Source organism: Pristis pectinata, chromosome 32 (genome assembly GCF_009764475.1).
Source record: "Pristis pectinata isolate sPriPec2 chromosome 32, sPriPec2.1.pri, whole genome shotgun sequence".
Taxonomy (NCBI): domain Eukaryota; kingdom Metazoa; phylum Chordata; class Chondrichthyes; order Rhinopristiformes; family Pristidae; genus Pristis; species Pristis pectinata.
The window spans coordinates 21,450,971-21,468,144 of record NC_067436.1 but is presented as its reverse complement, the minus strand read 5'-3'; the positions used below and the strand labels follow the sequence as shown (position 1 = coordinate 21,468,144).

The window sequence follows — 17,174 nt, the reverse complement described above, 5'->3', positions numbered from 1 at the left end:
AGTATTCAAAAGCTTTCTTTTTATCCTACGTAATATTCATGCCATCTGGATTGTAAAACTATTTATTCCCAACGGCAGGGTCACAAGGCTTGGATTGAGAAAAACTTCCAGAAGCGCGACTGTATTTACATCATCCCAAGTGCCAAAGACCCCCAAAGGTAATGTCAGAGATTGTACCGAGTTTCATGTGAGTTAATGATGCCGTTGATGGGATTGGTGAATTAGTGTCTGCTCCGGTATTTTTCACAGGTGCTGTTGTGGTCAACTGGTCAATCAGCATGTCACCAGGCCTCAAGCTGTCCCATCCTGTGACACAGCAGAGGAGGAGAAGCCACTGGTTCAGGCTGAGAAATGGTCACCCAGCAAGCACACAGAGACTGGGCCCACTGATGCCTTTGGAGTCATGGAGTTTCAGGGTGGTGCTCACACCAGCAGAGCTATGGTGAGGAAAGTTATGGCTCAAAGGGGCACAAGGTTATGATGCTGGAGGAAATCAAGTGAAGGCCTGAAACCCCTCCGTACCTCCTTGATGAGGATGGTTCAGGTGGAATGTCCATTGTGTCCTGAAGTTGCAGTGAACATGTGTCAATATACTGTCCAACACAAGTCTGACCATGGCCATCCCCAACCAGCGGTATGGAGGTTGGGGAAGAGGCTTCATGTGGCATATGAAGTCATGCTGGGGGATTGCTGATGGGGTTGGAGACAAGAGGTAGGGTGGGGCTGAGGTGTGGGGGGGGGGGGGAATAGGAGCACAAAGGTCAATGGGCTGAAGAGAAGAGAGAGATAGTGATGGGTTAAAGGTGGTTGTGGGGAGGTGGGTGGGTGGGCCACAGGAACATAAGAAACAGAAGCACATTTAGGCCATTCAGCCCCTTGTGCCTGCTCTGACATCCGACCAGATCTTGGCTGATATTTTACCTTAGTGTTACTTTTCTGCGCTAATCCAATATCCCTCCATTCCCTCAATACCAAAATATCTTTTCATGTCAGCCTTGAATGGACTCAGTGACTAGACTCCACTCCCTTTTGGATAGAAAATTCCGAAGATTCATCATCTTTTTTAAAATTCATTCAAGCAAAAGACAAACTGCTGTAGGAACTCAACAGGTCAGGCAGCAGCTGTGGAGGGAAATGGACAGTCGATGTTTTGGGTTGAAACCTTCATCTGGATCTCTTTCGCTCTACAGATGCTGCCTGACCCCCTGAGTTCCTCCAGCAGTTTGTTTGTTGCTGCAGATTTCAGCTAGTATCTGCAGTCTCTTGTGTCCATTCTAGGAATCAATCTGGTGAACATTTACTGCACACCTGCCATGGCAAGTCTATTGCTCCTTTAACAGGGAGACTGGACTTGTACAAAATAGTCCAGATGTGGTCTCATCAGGGCCCTATATAATTGGAACAAGATGTCTCCACTCTTATACTCAAATCCCCTTCCAATTAAGGCCAATGCATGCCTTCCTGATTGCTTGATGTATTTGCATGTTAACTTTAAATGACTTGTAGATAGGGGCACCCAAGTCCCTCCTGTAATCAACACCTTTCAGTCTCTCACCAGTTATAACCACTCTGCCTTGCTATTGTTTCTGCTCAAGTAGTGATTTCACATTTTTTCACATAAAATGTACAGTCTGCCCTGTCCTCACCAATTCACTGAACTGTTTATATCCCCCCACTCTCTGAGCCTTTCTGCTGCTTCCTCAGAGCCCACACTGCCACTTAGGTTTCTACACTTGGCAAATTTGGATATATCACACCATTATATATAGTATATGTATTGTATATCCCAATCCAGAAGTAATCCAGTTATTCCTACTCTCTGTTTCTGTCTGTTAACAGATTCTCAATCAATGGCAGTATATTACTACCAATTTCATGGTCATGCGCTCTAATTTTACGTGATAATCTCCTGTGTGACTCTTATCAAAGGCTTTCTGAAAAACCAAATGCACCACATCAGCTGGTTTTCTCTTATCCTGCTAGTTATAACCTTGAAAAAAAGTCTCAATAGGTTTGTCAAACATGATTTCCATTAAAAAAAATCTGCTAACTCCACACAATCCTATTATTATTTTCTCAGTTAAATAGACCGTTCCCATGTAACTTCTCGACGTACTGATTTAGGAAACTATTTCTTATACACTGTGTAAGTTCATCCTCCATGCCTTTGATGCCCAACAGGGAAAGTGGACTATCTACAGATATCAAGAGAAGTTAAAGATATCAGATATGTAGATTGAGGCCCCCTATTCCGTTACCCTTGTTACATGCTCCTCTAATTTCCTGATTTGCTCTATGCCGAGCATTACCACTACTGCTTGGGGGTCTATGGGCAACTCCCACAAAAGATTTGTGATAAAGGGTTTGTTTGTGTAATGGTCTTTGAGTTTGTCTATTGTTTTGATGTTGCAGTATATCCGTGTATCCTATGACACAAAGCCAGACCTCCTGCTCCGCCTCATGACTACAGAGTGGGAGCTCGAGCTTCCCAAGCTGCTTATCTCTGTTCATGGTGGTCTTCAGAACTTTGACCTGCAGCCTAAACTGAAGCAGGTGTTTGGAAAGGGCCTGATCAAAGCAGCGATGACCACAGGAGCTTGGATATTTACTGCTGGAGTCAACACAGGTGAGCAATCAGAATAATGACTGTGGCATCTATTTGTGATCAGTTTTCCTGGCCTTCAGGCCCTTCAATTTCACTGGAGACCAAACAGTATGGGAATTTGGGAGCTGGGTACCTGGGAGTTGGAGGGTCCCATTCCTGGGAATCCAGTGCCCAGGAGTTAGGTACTTGATGTTGTAAATGGTTAAAATATCATCATGAGTTCATTATTTCTCATCTCTTTGCTTATTCCACTCCCCCCATCCCATCCCTACTTTCCATCCCGTCCTCTTTAACTCTCTCCATCTATACCCCCCTCCACTCTTGCTCAGCCTACCTCAATCAACTCTCTCTTTACTTCCCCATTCTATCTTAATTCCCTCCTCTCTCTTCCCTGCTCAATCCTCTTCCCTCTATCCCCAACTTTACTAATTTTCTCAAGGACTGCAGTAACTCTTAATTGTTCATTTTCAGGTGTCATCCGTCATGTGGGAGATGCATTGAAAGATCATTCATCCAAATCCCGGGGAAAGATCTGTGCGATTGGATTTGCTCCTTGGGGAATTGTAGAAAACAGGATGGATTTAATTGGAAAAGATGTAGGTCTGAAAAACTTTAACTAGTGATGGTGAACATTGACCAAGAGCATGACAAAGATCAGAAATGTCTTACTCCCCAATCTCTCACTAGATAAGGACATCCCATTCTTCTTTCCCATTAGACACCTTGCACCCTGTCTTCTTTTATTGTATATACAGTTCCTTTTTGTGCTGTCTTGTTTATCAGGGCAAGGAAGATTTTTGTTATTGGCTTGTTTGCATTTCAAAAATCAAAAGTAAAGCTGAAATTAACTTATTGCATTGTTAACTGTTCACAATGGTGTCTGCTCTTCATGTTTGTTGTAAGGACTTTCCTGCTTTCCTACCCCAGTCAGTTACAGGCTCTGACGTATTCTGTTCCTTTGAAAGATTCCTTCTTTTATAGACTGGTCTCTGGAAGACTATGTCTCCCCACCGCACCCCCCCCCCCCACCCCCCACCTGACCCCCCCCCCCACTCCAACATTGGGGGAGCTCAGATGTGATATGGGCTGTAATGACTCCTTTCCAGCAGAGTCTTTATCCTGTACTACTTCCAGCTCAAATGTGCCCTGTGAATTCTCAGCAGAGTCCCTCCAACATCCTCAGAGAATTTCCTGCTCAGTCTGTGTTGCTGGAGAGACCACCTCTGCAGAGAAGGGTGGGAGAGAGGAGGGGAACAAATGGTATGACTCAGAACACAAGAAAATAAGATCAGGAGTAGGCCACTAGGCCCCTCAAGCCTGCCCCACCATTCAATGTGATCATGGCTGATCTATGATGGCCTCAACTCCTTTTCTGTGCCAGTTCCCCACAACCCTCAGTTCCTTAATCTTTCAAATATTTATTCATCTACACGTTAAATATATCTAATGATCCAGCCTCCACCACCCTCGGGGGCAGAGAATTCCAGAGATTCACCACCCTATGAGAGAAGAAATTCCCACGCACCTCAGTTTTAAACGAGGTGTTGGGACATTGTGAGCAAGGCAGTGAGTATAGAACTTAGGATGTTATGTTGCAGTTGTACAAGACTTTGCTGAGGCCACTTTTGGAATATTGTGTTCAGTTGTGGTCACCCTGCTATAGGAAAGATGCCATTAAGCTGGAAAGAGTGCAGAGGAGATTTATGAGGATGTTGCCAGGACTCATGACTGAGTTATGGAGAGAGTTGGGACTTTTTTCATTGGCGTGTAGGAGAATGAGGGGTGATCTTATAGAGGTGTATAGAATTCTGAGGGCCATAGATTGGGTGAATGCACACAGTCTTTTTCCCAGGGTTGGGGAATCAAGAACTAGAGGGGGTAGGTTTAAGGTGAGAGGGAACCTGAGGGGCAACTTTTTCACCCAGAGAGTGGTCAATATATGTAATGAGCTGCCAGAGGAAGTGTTTGAGGCAGATACATTAACAACATTTAAAAGACACTTGGAATGGATTGTACATGGATTGGAAAGGTTTAGAGGGATATGGGCCAAAAGTGTCAAATGGGATTAGCTTAGATGGGAATCTTGGTCAGCGTGGACCATTTGGGCCAAAGGGCCTGTTTCTCTGCTGTATGACCAGCTCCTTATTGCGTAGCTATGCCCCCTTGTTCATGACTCTCCCACTAGTGAGAGCTGTATTGAATTGGTGAATTAAGAGGAGAGTTCTGAAGGTCTGGGCCCATGTACCAGGTCTGTTGCCACCTGCTGCCACATCACTATTACCCGCCTGTCCACCGCTTCACAAATGGTTTTCTAGTTACGTGCACTGAAATGGATGACCTCACATTTTTCCATAATATACAGGAATTGGCTTATTATTGTCATTTGTACCGATGTACAGTGAAAAATTTGTCTTGCATACCATTCATACAGCTCAATTCATTACACAGTGCATCGAGGTAGTACAAGGTAAAACAATACAGGATGCAGAGTAAAGTGTCACAGCTACAGAGAAAGTGCAGTGCAGGTAGACAATAAGATGCAAGATCATAACGAGGTAGATTGTGAGGTCAAAAATCCATCTTATTGTACTAGAGAACCATTCAATAGTCTTATAACAGCGGGATAGAAGCTATCCTTGAGCCTGGTGGTATGTGCTTTCAGGCTTTTGTATCTTCCTCCTGATGGGAGAGATGAGAAGAGAGGGTGGGTGGGGTCTTTGATTATGCTGGTTGCTTTACTGAGGCAGCGAGAACTTTAGACAGAGTCCATGGAAGGGAGGCTGGTTTCTGTGATGTACACTTAGATGTAATTTGCCTCATTACATTGTTGTTCTGGATATACTCCAGGTATTATCATGTCCTCCAACATGAATAGATTTTATTTCACTGCAACATAGAAGGGAAAGCCTCTACAAAACATTCAAAAGCACCTTTTAAGAACTATGACCAGACAGTGCAATTATCAGTTCCATCAATCTAAATTGTTCATTTCAGAAAGGATGCATAAAATGTAATATATAAATGTGTATGGGTAGAATCAATGTTTTTTGGCATTGTGTACTGTATTATATAAAAAGGAGAGAGGAGTTCCAAAAGTAGGTAAATGTTAGTTTCACTTATAACTGGGGTAACTTATTACACCGGCGTTACGGTTGTCCTCCAACATGCACATTATATTGAGATTTTACTGTATTCCATCTGTTATGTTCTTGCCCACTCACTCTGATTGTCTGTATTTCCATGAAGCCTCTCCACATCCTCTTCTGTACTCATAATCCTGACTAGTATTAACAAAAAACATCGAAAAATCACACTTGGTCCCCTCAACCAAATAGTTGATATGGATTGTGAATACCTGGAGCCAAGCACTGATCCCCGGAAGTACTCCACTAGTCACAGCCTGACAAAATGAGAAAATCTATTTTTATTCTCTCTTTGCTTTCTGTCCAATCCATGTCAATGTATTACCTCCACATCCACAAGCTCTAACCTTGTTGACTGACATTGTGTGAAACTACATTGTAAGCCGTCTGAAAATCCAAAATAAACCATGTTATCTGGTTCCCCCTTTTCTATTCTACTAAACACTTCCTGAAAGAACACCAGGAGATTAGTCTATCATGATATCCTTTGCATAAATCCATGTTGACTCTGCTCAACTCTATTATTGTGTTCAAGGTGTTCTGTGTTGTATCCTAGTTATAACAAAGGTGAGCTGTCTCTGAGGATCTTGTGTGAGGGGGGGATAGGTGAGTGTGGAAATCAGTCTGGCAAGGCTTGGTGGGTATGTAAAATGTACCGACCAAGCGGGAGGGGGCATAGGCTGACTGGGACCAGCTGGGCAAGGGGTGTCAGCATGGAAATAACAGCATGAGTTAATGGCTGGGCGTAGGGGTATGGGGAAACGGGCAGTGTGGGGCAGCTTGAGGTTAATGGGCAGTGGGAGGGAACTGTTAACCAGGAGATAACCAGGGGGTGGGGGTGGGGGAATGGAGCTGACTGATTTGCCTCTGCAATCTCCTGGCTATCTGATAGAATCTGCTTCACAGTTTACAAATCCCCAGAGTGCAAGACTGAACCAAGGAGCCAAGACTCTGCCTGCTGCTTGTCCATTTGATTTCTTTCCAAGTTTAGTGGAATTCTTGTTCACCAGAGGAAGTTAATTGTAACCTGAGAGCGATGAGCCAGGCAAGGGAGACTGGTCACTGAGTCAGGCTCCAGCCACTGAGTTGGGCTCTGACCACTGAGAGCAGGGGTCTCATGGGAAGCAGGGAGCAAATGGTCACAGAGCTATCAGGAGTCACTGTTAGTCGGGGGTATCTGAGAGATCAGGGGCAACTGGGAACCAGAATCATGGGGTCACATAGTAGGGGTCAAAGGTTGCCTGGGAGATGGGGGGTCACTGTGAGTTGGGGTCATGGTTCACAGATCAGGGTTTGGTCACTGAGAGCTGAGCTGCCCACTGATGATTATTTCTGTTCCAGGTCACCAGACCTTATCAAACGATGTCAAATCCTCTGAGCAAACTGACTGTGCTGAGCAACATGCACTCACACTTCATCCTGGCTGATAACGGCACCCTGGGCAAGTACGGAGCCGAGGTCAGACTCCGGCGACAGCTGGAGAAACATGTTTCCCTGCAGAAAATCAACGCACGTAAGGATGTTTTTAAGCACAAAGTGGGCTGGGGAAGGGCGGAGGCTTTACTGGAGCCAAGCCCACATCGCTCTATGACCTGTGGGTTTCCCTTTCTCATCCTGTGCCTGGGAATATGATAAGGCAGGGAGCAGAAAGGATCACTCAGCCGTCATCAGCTCAACCTTCCTTTTGAGCCTTGGCATCACACACTTGGCTTGTTGGCCCCCGGGCCCTGGTGGTACCAGACTGTGGTGGCTGGATCTAATCCTGGTCTTAGCAAGTTTACCAGATCATCATGATTACCATGTTTTTTAATTTCAAAAATATACTTTATTCATAATGTATACAGTAAATACAATTGGTACACGTCCTTCTGTCATTCCTTGCACCATCAATCTAATACGTTTTCTGACAATATGTCAACATCACATATTTCCTCCTTAAACAATGTATCAGCGAAGTGTTTGAGAGGCTGTTACAGAGGGCCCAGCTCCTCAGTGTCCAGTGGCAGCAAGACCCCAGACTGTGGTCCTTCCCCACAGAGCCTTTGCAATCATGGCACCAAGCTTCAGAGTGTCCCTCAGGACATACAGCTGCACGTTGGAACGTGCCAGTCTGCAGCATTCACTTGTATACATCTCCTTACAGTGGTTGGAAGGGGTAATGGCTATGAAATCTGAGCCATTTGATGGCCGGTTGTAAAGCCTTTGAGAAATGGAATGAATTTCATCTTGTGCCCATTGCAACATTCCAAAGCTGGGCCACGTGTGATTGCGCCTAGAATCCCAACAACTTACCTATAAAATGTGTTAGGTACAGAGTAAATGTCCCTGTACAGTGTCATGTCACACAGTCCCAGGGCAGAGGCAGCATGGGTTAAACACTGAGTAAAGTTTCTTCTACATTGTCCCATTACGCACTCCCAGGTGAGGGTCAGTGTGGGTTAGACACAGAGTAAAGCTCCCTCTCTATTGTCCTATCATTGTGCTTCATTTCCAAACCCACATTGTAACCTGGGATTGTTTGGGATGAGGACTGTTAGATCCTCAGATCTAGGGTATCAGGAATGTTGAGAGTGAAGTATGGGACCCCTGTAGACAATGGTGGCCTTCAGAGCAGACTATGGAGCAGGAGTGAAGGGTGGTGTAGTCAGTGAAGTGACCTCTCTTGTTGCTTATTTTTTATTAATAGCTAAATTTTCTGCTATGACTTTTCTCCAGAATCCAGTGACCTTAGGCTGAGATTTACTCCCTTTCTATGTCGTCTCCAGGTCTTGGTCAGAGAGTACCGGTGGTTTGTTTGGTTGTGGAAGGTGGTCCCAATGTGATATCGATGGTGCTGGAGAATCTGAGGGAGGAGCCTCCGGTGCCCGTGGTGGTCTGTGATGGCAGTGGGAGAGCTTCCGACATCCTGGCCTTTGCACATAAGTACTCGGCAGATGGAGGGTAGGCCTTAAAACGTCCGTGTCCTCACCCAAACACTCACAGTTCCCAGACGAATCCACACCCCACAAGCCCAAAGAAAAATCTCAACTCTACAGAGTTCCTAAGGATAACCTCCATGCAGATTTTCCAGGGAATCCTCCCAACATGGTTCCCCATGGGACTCTCATTTATATAGTGACCCTCAGGCTAGTCCTAGCCCTTTTGTTCCCCATAAGGAATGTGAGCCACACTAACTTAAGGAGGGTTAGCGATATGGGGGCATTTTGGCCTTGCAGTGGATTAACCCAGTCTCTTATTTTTTTCGCTGCTAAAGTTTGATGCTTTGCCCTGAATTTTGGGAAAAATATAAATCCTCAGTAAAGAGACCCCTCCAAGAATGTTGTCCCCTCTCTCACCTGTCAAAAATGGGTGAACTGTGCAGGCAATGTTCTAACTTACACCCACTCCCATTCACCTATCACGTCTGCACTCACTGCCCTCTGCTGGTTCCCAGTTAAGCAATGCTTCATTTTTAAAATTCTCATCCTTCGTTTCATATCTCTCTGTGTCACATCCCTCCCTGTCCCTGTGATCTTCTCCAGTCCAGGACAGGGCTCTTGACCACTCCTGAATCCAGTTGTCCCAGCACTGCCAGCCATGCCTTTGGCTGCCTGGGCCCTGAGCTCTTGAGTTCCTTCTTTCCAACTTTAAGGTGCTCTAAGTTCCCCACCCCTCCAACCAAACCTTTGGTCACCAGTCCTAATGGGCAATCCAGACCACATTCCACATCCCACTCTACCTTATCTGTAATGGAGAACACAGACTACACCCTGCACCCCACTCCACCTTACCAGCAGCCTCACTTATATGCAACTCCATGATTCAAATCACGGTCCAGGCCACATGGCTCTGGTGTCTTGCAAGATAGGTTTGTGCATGAAAGGTGACAGTGGCTGATGTGGCCTTGCCCCGACACCATCCTGATGGCCTTGACAGCTCACTGCTGTCAAAGTACTTGAACTGTTTTAAGTGGCTTGGATAATCATAGTTGAACTATATTTAAATAAATATTTTAAAAAGTTAAAAATTACTGAAACATGTAAAACTAATAAATAGACAAGGTACATTTGTTATTAAAAGTAATTAAAAGCATTAAGTACAATAAGGAGAAAAAATACACTTACTGGTATAGTGCAGGTTGGTGACCTATTTGAATGACTGAAGTGTACTTAGATACACCAGGTGTAAGGCTGTGGGACTTCAACCCTGGACAATGCTGAGATCAGAGGCAGAGTGAGCAATCAGATACACCAGCACTTGTCCTTCAGTGCAATCCTGATTCTGCCAGGCACATATTGACCTGAAAACTGGAACTTGTGGGCAATTTTTTACAGAACCACAGGCTGGAAGAGGAGCACAGTCTGACCCCACAACTCCTAAATGTTTGATTTTTGCCTTTGTGAGGCACGGTGCGGAGGTTTTGGCCTGGTTTACGATGCCATAGCTGTTATAGGAACGCATGTTATTGTTGGTCAGTTTTCCCACTTGCAGGTCCTTTGTTCCTGCTTTCTCTCTGCAGGATAATCAGTGAGTCCGTGCGAGATCAGCTTATGGTCACCGTCCAGAAAACCTTCAATTACAGTCGGCAACAGGCTCAGCAACTTTTCCTGATTGTGATGGAGTGCATGAAGAAGAAAGAGTTAGTGAGTTCTGAACCCATGTTTATTTCCATCTTGCCAACAATTTATCTTAAATTTATTTTCTGTTGTTTTTAATTTAGCCATAAGAAGTTTTCTGTTTAGTGCTTACACCAGACTACTTGGTGTGCATTTACACTGGGCTGTCAGGCATGTGTTCACGTTGAGACACCAGTTGTGCACTTCTACTGGGCTAGAGAATATGTGTTTACACTGGGCCACTCGACGTGTGTTTATACTGGGCCATTAAGAGTGTGCACGTACCATGTTTTTGTATCCATAAGATGTGGCTTTCACCTGATCTTTCCAACAGTGGTGTCCCAGTGGCCCATCCCTGGTCTTCTGTTTAGCCTTGGCTCTATTTATTTTAAAAAAAAACACTCTAGTGTCTGTCCTGCAGATCACCGTGTTTCGAATGGGCTCGGAGGGGCAGCAAGACATTGACCTTGCAATCTTAACAGCATTGCTGAAAGGTAAGAGGTCTCAGACTTTGGGAAACTTGTGTTATCCTCTTCAATCCTCCTGTCGGTTTTCCACCTCTGTAAGACAAGCTTCCAAGTGAAATGATTAACTTGTGAAAACGATGCCTAGCAGCGCTGGCTCTAACTTGTTCACCTCTGACCTGGCCCGTGTGCAGTGCTTCTGATGATCAATGCCCAGTAACAAAAACTTGGACTTGGAGAACCTAGGAGAGAGTCCAAGTCAAAGTCGAGTTTATTATTAAATGCACTAGTACATGTACGCACAGGTGCAATGAAAAACTTACTTGCAGCAGCATCACAGGCACATAGCATCATATAAGCAGCATTCACAAAAAACATAAATTATACAAAATTTTTACATGAAAGAACACAATTAGAACAAAAAAAAACAAAGTCCATTTTAGTGCAAAGTGATCAAAGTGGTCATAGTGTTGGTAAACTGTAGTGTTAGGGTCGTGCTGGTTAGTTCAAGAACTGGGTGGTTGAAGGGAAGTAGCGATATGGATTTCAGGCTTCTGTACCTCCTGAGAGTGAGCACCTGGGTAACTGTGAGCACTGGGTAGTGAGATGGGTGTCAGTTTGGGGCAAGTGTCTGTGCTGTGTAAATGCCAGGTGAAGAGTGTGAGTCAATGAAAATAACAAAAAAATTGCAGCTGCTGGAAATCTGAAAGCAGAAGTGAAAATGCAGGAAACACTCAGCAGGTCAGGCAGCAGAAGTAGAGAGAGAAACAGGAGGTAACGTTTCGGATCCAAAATCCTTTGTTAGAACTGAGAAAGACAGAAACCAAGTTAGTCTTCAGCAGCAGAGAAGCTGGAGGAGGTACAGGTAGAACCAAGGAAATATCTGCGATAGGGTGAGACTAACTGAAATAATGTGGCAATGAGAAGTAATGTCTGTGTTATGTGTTGTTAATCGCAGGTGATCAATTAGGCCCTGTGTGTGGACAGAGAAGTCCACTGTGAGTGGAAGAAGGGGTGGCAGGTGTGAGCAGGGGGTGTGAACGTGTGTGTGGGGAGAATATGAGTATAAACGGGATGAATATGGATTGAATGCAGGATTGCAGGGGGGTGACTGTGGATGTGATTGAGAGTGAGTGGGTGTTGATTGCAGGGGCAGGGATTTAGAGTAGGTTTGGGAGTGAGGGTGGAGTGAAGTTTGTGGACTGAAACTGACGGGATGATTGTGGGGGTAAGTGTGAGGTCAGAGGGAAAGTGTGGGGGTCATCGCAGGAATGGGCCATGTGTGTAATGTTTGCAGGGGGCTGAGCTTAGTGGCAGATAACAGGTACAGAATAAGGATTTCTGAGCTACAGGCAGGCTTCCAGAGATTTCTGTTTTAGTTCTTACTGTTGTTTCTCTCATTCCAGGTACAAATGCATCAGCTCCGGACCAGCTGAGCCTGGCCATGGCCTGGAACAGGGTCGACATTGCCCGTAATCACATCTTTGTCTTTGGGAACTACTGGCCGGTAAAACCCTTTGACCTTTTCTCAAGCAGCAGGTTTCAGAGCTTCAGAACTAGGGCAAGCAAGGCCTCAGTTTAATGTCTTATCTGAAAGCCATGGCATGAGGACGGCCCTCAGCACTGCCCCTCTGACAATGTGGCACTCCTTCAGCGTTGCCCCTTTGACAGTGCAGCGTCCCCTCAGCGCTGCCCCTCCCACAGTGCAGCGTCCCCTCAGCACTGCCTCTCCCACAGTGCTGCACTTTTCCAGCGCTGCCCCTCCAACCATGCTGCATTCCCTCAGCGCTGCCCCTCCCACAGTGCAGTGTCCCCACGGCGCTGCCCCTCCCACAGTGCAGTGTCCCCACAGCGCTGCCCCTCCCACAGTGCAACGTCCCCTCAGCGCTGCCCCTGTTGCCATTGCAGATTTGTGCTTAATTATCTGAAGTGGGCTCGACCCAGTTCCGTATGATTCACAGATGAAAGTGTTACCTCTGTGTTACGGTGCAGGAATTAGGAGGAATTTTGCAAACTCCTTGTGGATGTGGGGGCATCTGCCATAGATTGACTGTCTCTGTTGGTTCTCCATTTTAGCCGGTGGGCAGTAGCTCTGAATTCACCGCTCGGCAATCAAAAAAGTCTGTAAAACAGCGGATGACCAAAGGGAAAGGCAAGGGGAAGAAGAAGGGGAAGGATGAGGTGAAGGAGGAAACTGATCCCCGGAAGCTGGAGCTGCTGAACTGGGTGAGGATGGCTCTGTGTGGTGTCTGCTGACCTATTGCTGCCTGTCTGTGTGGTGCCTGTGTGCTGACTACCTTGTGCTGCTGCCACAGGTGCACTCACTGGAGCAGGCCATGATAGATGCACTGGTGTTGGATCGGGTTGACTTTGTGAAGCTGCTGATCGAGAATGGAGTAAATATCCACAACTTCCTAACCATCCCTCGCCTCGAGGAGCTGTACAACACAGTAAGTGCAACATTCACACTAGCTGTCAGATGGTGGCCAATGGGTGGGGTGATGACAACGGGCTGTAGAGTCACCAACTCTCTCTAGCTCCATCACTGCTCAACTCCCCCAGTCTCACTCCCCCAGTCTCACTCTCCCTCCCCTCACTCTCACCTTTCTCCACTATCACAGTCTTGTCATTTTACTCCCTCCTCACTCCCCACTCAAAATCTCCCTCTTCTCTCCCCCACTTTTTCCCCACAATCTCTCCTGCTCTCCCCACTCTGCCTCTCTCCCCTTCTTTAAACCCAACCCTCTACTTTCTCTCTCTCTCTGCCCCTCACATTCCTGCCCCCTAACTCTCGCTCCTTTCCGTGCCCTTCTGTCTCTCTCTTCCCCACCTCTAGGGAATTCTCTCACACTGAGAGCCGCTGTGAGAGAGAATAAAGCGCATAACTGATGATGCCTGGTGCAGCTAACCTGAGGGGAGTGTCAGTCACATGAGGTGGTGAGGGAGGAGGGGGAGGGACATTGAAATGAGTGACTAAGGTTATTGTGTTTTATTCCAGAGACTCGGGCCCCCCAACACACTGCATTACCTGGTCAGGGATGTGAAAAAGGTAAGTATCGGACTCCAGGACCACCTTCCATATTGCCTCCCTGTGAACTAGGGCTGTGTGTGTGTGGGAGGGTCGGTATACAGAGTTGTATTGCAGGTCAAATGAAACCATGTAGAATCTCAAGAAGGTTTGACTTGTTAACATATTTTGCTTATGAAGGCTGAATGACTTGATATCAATTCAACCTGTAAAAGCATGAGAAAGAAGCCTTGGGGGGGAGAGCCACTTAGTGTGGGGCAGGGGCTGTGAACCCAACCAGGAGATAGGACAGGCCCACAATTGGCAGAGTTTCATTTCCTGGTCTCTGGTGAATCAGCAGATCCCAGTAGATTTTATTCATTTCCCAGTATCTGGTCATCACTGGCAAGGCCAGCATCCCTAACTTCCCTTGAGAAGGTGGTGTGAGCTGCAAACTTGGATCACTGCCGTCCTCTGGTGAAGGTGCTCCCAGAGTGGTGCTGGGGAGGGAGTTCCAGGATTTAGACCCAACAGCAATGAATTTCCAAGTCAGGATGGCATGGGACTTGAATGAAAACCCGAAGGTGGTGTTCCCATTTACTGGTGGTAGAGGAGGTGGATTTGGCAGGTGTCGTCAGAGTAGCCCGGATAAGCAACTAAATTTTGGTACACATTGCAGCCACTGTGCACTGGCGTAGAGTGAATGAATGTTAAGGTGGTAGTCGGGTGCTTTGTCCTGGATGACATTGAGCTTCTTGAGAGTGGAGAATTTTATATCACATTCCTAACTTGTGCATTATAGACAGTGGAAAGGCTCTGGGCTGTAGGGAGGTGAGTCACTTGTTACGGGATATCTAAGCTCTGACCTGCTCTTGTAGCCACTATTTGTGCAACTGGTCCAACTGAGATTCAGAATCAGAATCAGATTTGTAAACACTGATATGTGACATGAAATTTGTTGTTATGTGTCAGCAGTACAGTGCAAAGACATAAAATCTATAAAATACAAAAATAAATAAACTATGCAAAACAAAAGGAATAACGAGGTAGTGTTCATGGGTTCATGGACCGTTCAGAAATCTGATGGCGGAGGGGAAGAAGTTGTTCCTGAATCATTGATCCTATACCTCCTCCCTGATGGTAGGAACGAAAAGTGGACACATCCTGGATGGTGAGGGTCCTTAATGATAGATACTGCCTTCTTAAGGCACTGCCTCTTGAAGATGTCCTCGGTGGTGAGAGGGCTGTGCCCGTGATGGAACTGGCTGAGTCTCCAACCCTCTGCAGCCTCTTGCGATCCTGTGCATTGGAGGATCCGTACCAAGCGGTGATGCAACCAGTTAGAATGCTCTTCACCATACATCTATAGAAATTTGTAAGAGCCTTTGGTGACAAACCAAATCTCCTCAAACTCCTAACGAAGTAGAGCCACTGGCGTGCATTCTTCATGATTGCATCAATGTATTGGGCCCAGGATAGATCCTCTGAGATGTTGACACCCAGGAACTTGAAGCTGCTGACCCTTTCCACCACTGACCCACTTTTTCTCCAGTTGCAGCAGCCAGAGCAGCAGAGGGGAGGAGCTAGCAGCTTTTGTTTAAAGTTGTGTGATTGGCTAAGTGTGCGGCAACTCAGCCAATAAAAGGAAGGTAGGGGAAAGCAGAGTGGCCATTTTCGAGCGGCCGTTGGAATTGGTTTATTATTGTCACTTGTACCAAGGTACAGTGAAAAACTTGGTTGCATACCGTTCATTCAGATCAATTCATTACACAGTGCATTGAGGTGGTACAAGGTAAAACAATACAGAATGCAGAGTAAAGTGTCACAGCAACAAAGAAAGTGCAGTGCAGGTAGACAATAAGGTGCAAGGTCATAACGAGGTAGATTGTGAGGTCAAGAGTCCATTTTATTGTACTAAGGAACCATTCAGTAGTTTTAAAATAGCGGGATAGAAGCTGTCCTTGAGGCTGGTGGTACGTGCTTTCAGGTGTTTGTATCTTCTGCCTGATGGGAGAGGGGAGAAGAGAGAATGTCCAGGATGGGTAGGGTCTTTGATTATGCTGGCTGCTTTACCAAGGCAGCGAGAAGTATAGACAGAGTCCATGGAGGGGAGGCTGGTTTGTGCTGAGCTGTGTCCATGACCCTCTGCTGTTTCTTGTGGTCCCAGGCAGAGTGATTGCCACACCAAGCTGTGATGTATCCAGATAGGATGTGTTCTGTGATGATCGATAAAAGTTGGTGAGTGTCAAGGGACCATACCAAACTTCTTTAGCCTCCTAAGGAAGTAGAGGCGCTGGTGAGCTTTCTTGGCCACGGCATCTAAGTGGTTGGACCAGGACAGGCCATGGTGATGTTCACTCCTTGGAACTTGAAGCTCTCAACCCTCTTGACCTCAGCAGCGTTATGTAGGCAGATGTATGTGCACCACCCCCTTCCTGAAGTCAATGGCCAACTCTTATGTTTTGCTGACATTGAGGGAAAAGTTGTTGTCATGACACCATGTCACTAGGCTCTCTATCTCCTTCCTGTACTCTGACTCAGCATTATCTGAGATACAGCCCACTACGGTATCATCTGCAAACTTGTAGAGCAGAATCTGGCCACGCAGTCATCAGTGTATAGTGAGTAGAGTAGGGGGCTGAGGACACAGCCTTGTAGAGCACCAGTGTTGAGAATAATCGTGCTGGAGGTGTTGCTGCCTATCCTTACTGATTGCGGTCTGTTGGTCAGGAAGTCAAGAATCCAGTTGCAGAGGGAGGTGTTGAGTCCCAGGTCTCGGAGTTTGGTGATGAGTTTGCTTGTAATTATAGTATTGAAAGCGGAGCTGTAGTCAATAAACAATAGTCTAACATAGATGTCTTTACTGTCCAGATGCTCCAGAGATGAGCGTAAGGCCGGGGAGATAGCGTCCGCTGCAGACCTGTTTCAATGGTAGGCAAATTGCAGTGGGTCCAGGTTGCCTGGGAGGCTGGAGTTGATGCGTGCCATGACCAGCCTCTCGAAGCACTACATGATGGTGGATGTCAGAGCCACTGGGTGGAAGTCATTAAGGCACGTTACCTTGTTTTTCTTAGGTACCGGGATGATAGTGGTCTTCTTAAAGCAGGTGGGAACCACAGATTGAAGCAGAGAGAGGTTAAAAATATCTGCAAATACCCCCTCCAGCTGAACGGCACAGGATCTGAGGACATGGCCAGGGACACCACCTGGGCCAGATGCTTTCTGCGGGTTCACTCTCTGGAAGACTGATTTTACGTCCGCAACAGTGACTATGGGTTCAGGTTCATTGGAGGGTGTTGGGGTGGGTGGTTGTGAAAGTGGGCCAGTGTAAGAGTGGGAATCTGAGGCTTTGGCTCAACA

General features: G+C 46.3%; 1 protein-coding gene across 1 annotated transcript in view; it reads left to right on the top strand.

The window, feature by feature from the left end:
* trpm1a (transient receptor potential cation channel, subfamily M, member 1a) overlaps positions 1 to 17,174 on the top strand; it is a 61,641-nt gene that overhangs the window by 5,275 nt on the left and 39,192 nt on the right. Inside the window, exons 2-13 of the mRNA XM_052042394.1 lie at positions 79 to 158; positions 250 to 442; positions 2,413 to 2,626; positions 3,077 to 3,201; positions 7,090 to 7,261; positions 8,514 to 8,688; positions 10,247 to 10,370; positions 10,765 to 10,837; positions 12,214 to 12,314; positions 12,884 to 13,033; positions 13,123 to 13,257; positions 13,806 to 13,856. Of these exons, the coding sequence (XP_051898354.1) occupies positions 79 to 158; positions 250 to 442; positions 2,413 to 2,626; positions 3,077 to 3,201; positions 7,090 to 7,261; positions 8,514 to 8,688; positions 10,247 to 10,370; positions 10,765 to 10,837; positions 12,214 to 12,314; positions 12,884 to 13,033; positions 13,123 to 13,257; positions 13,806 to 13,856 (1,593 nt within the window). The remainder of the gene's footprint in view (positions 1 to 78; positions 159 to 249; positions 443 to 2,412; positions 2,627 to 3,076; positions 3,202 to 7,089; positions 7,262 to 8,513; positions 8,689 to 10,246; positions 10,371 to 10,764; positions 10,838 to 12,213; positions 12,315 to 12,883; positions 13,034 to 13,122; positions 13,258 to 13,805; positions 13,857 to 17,174) is intronic.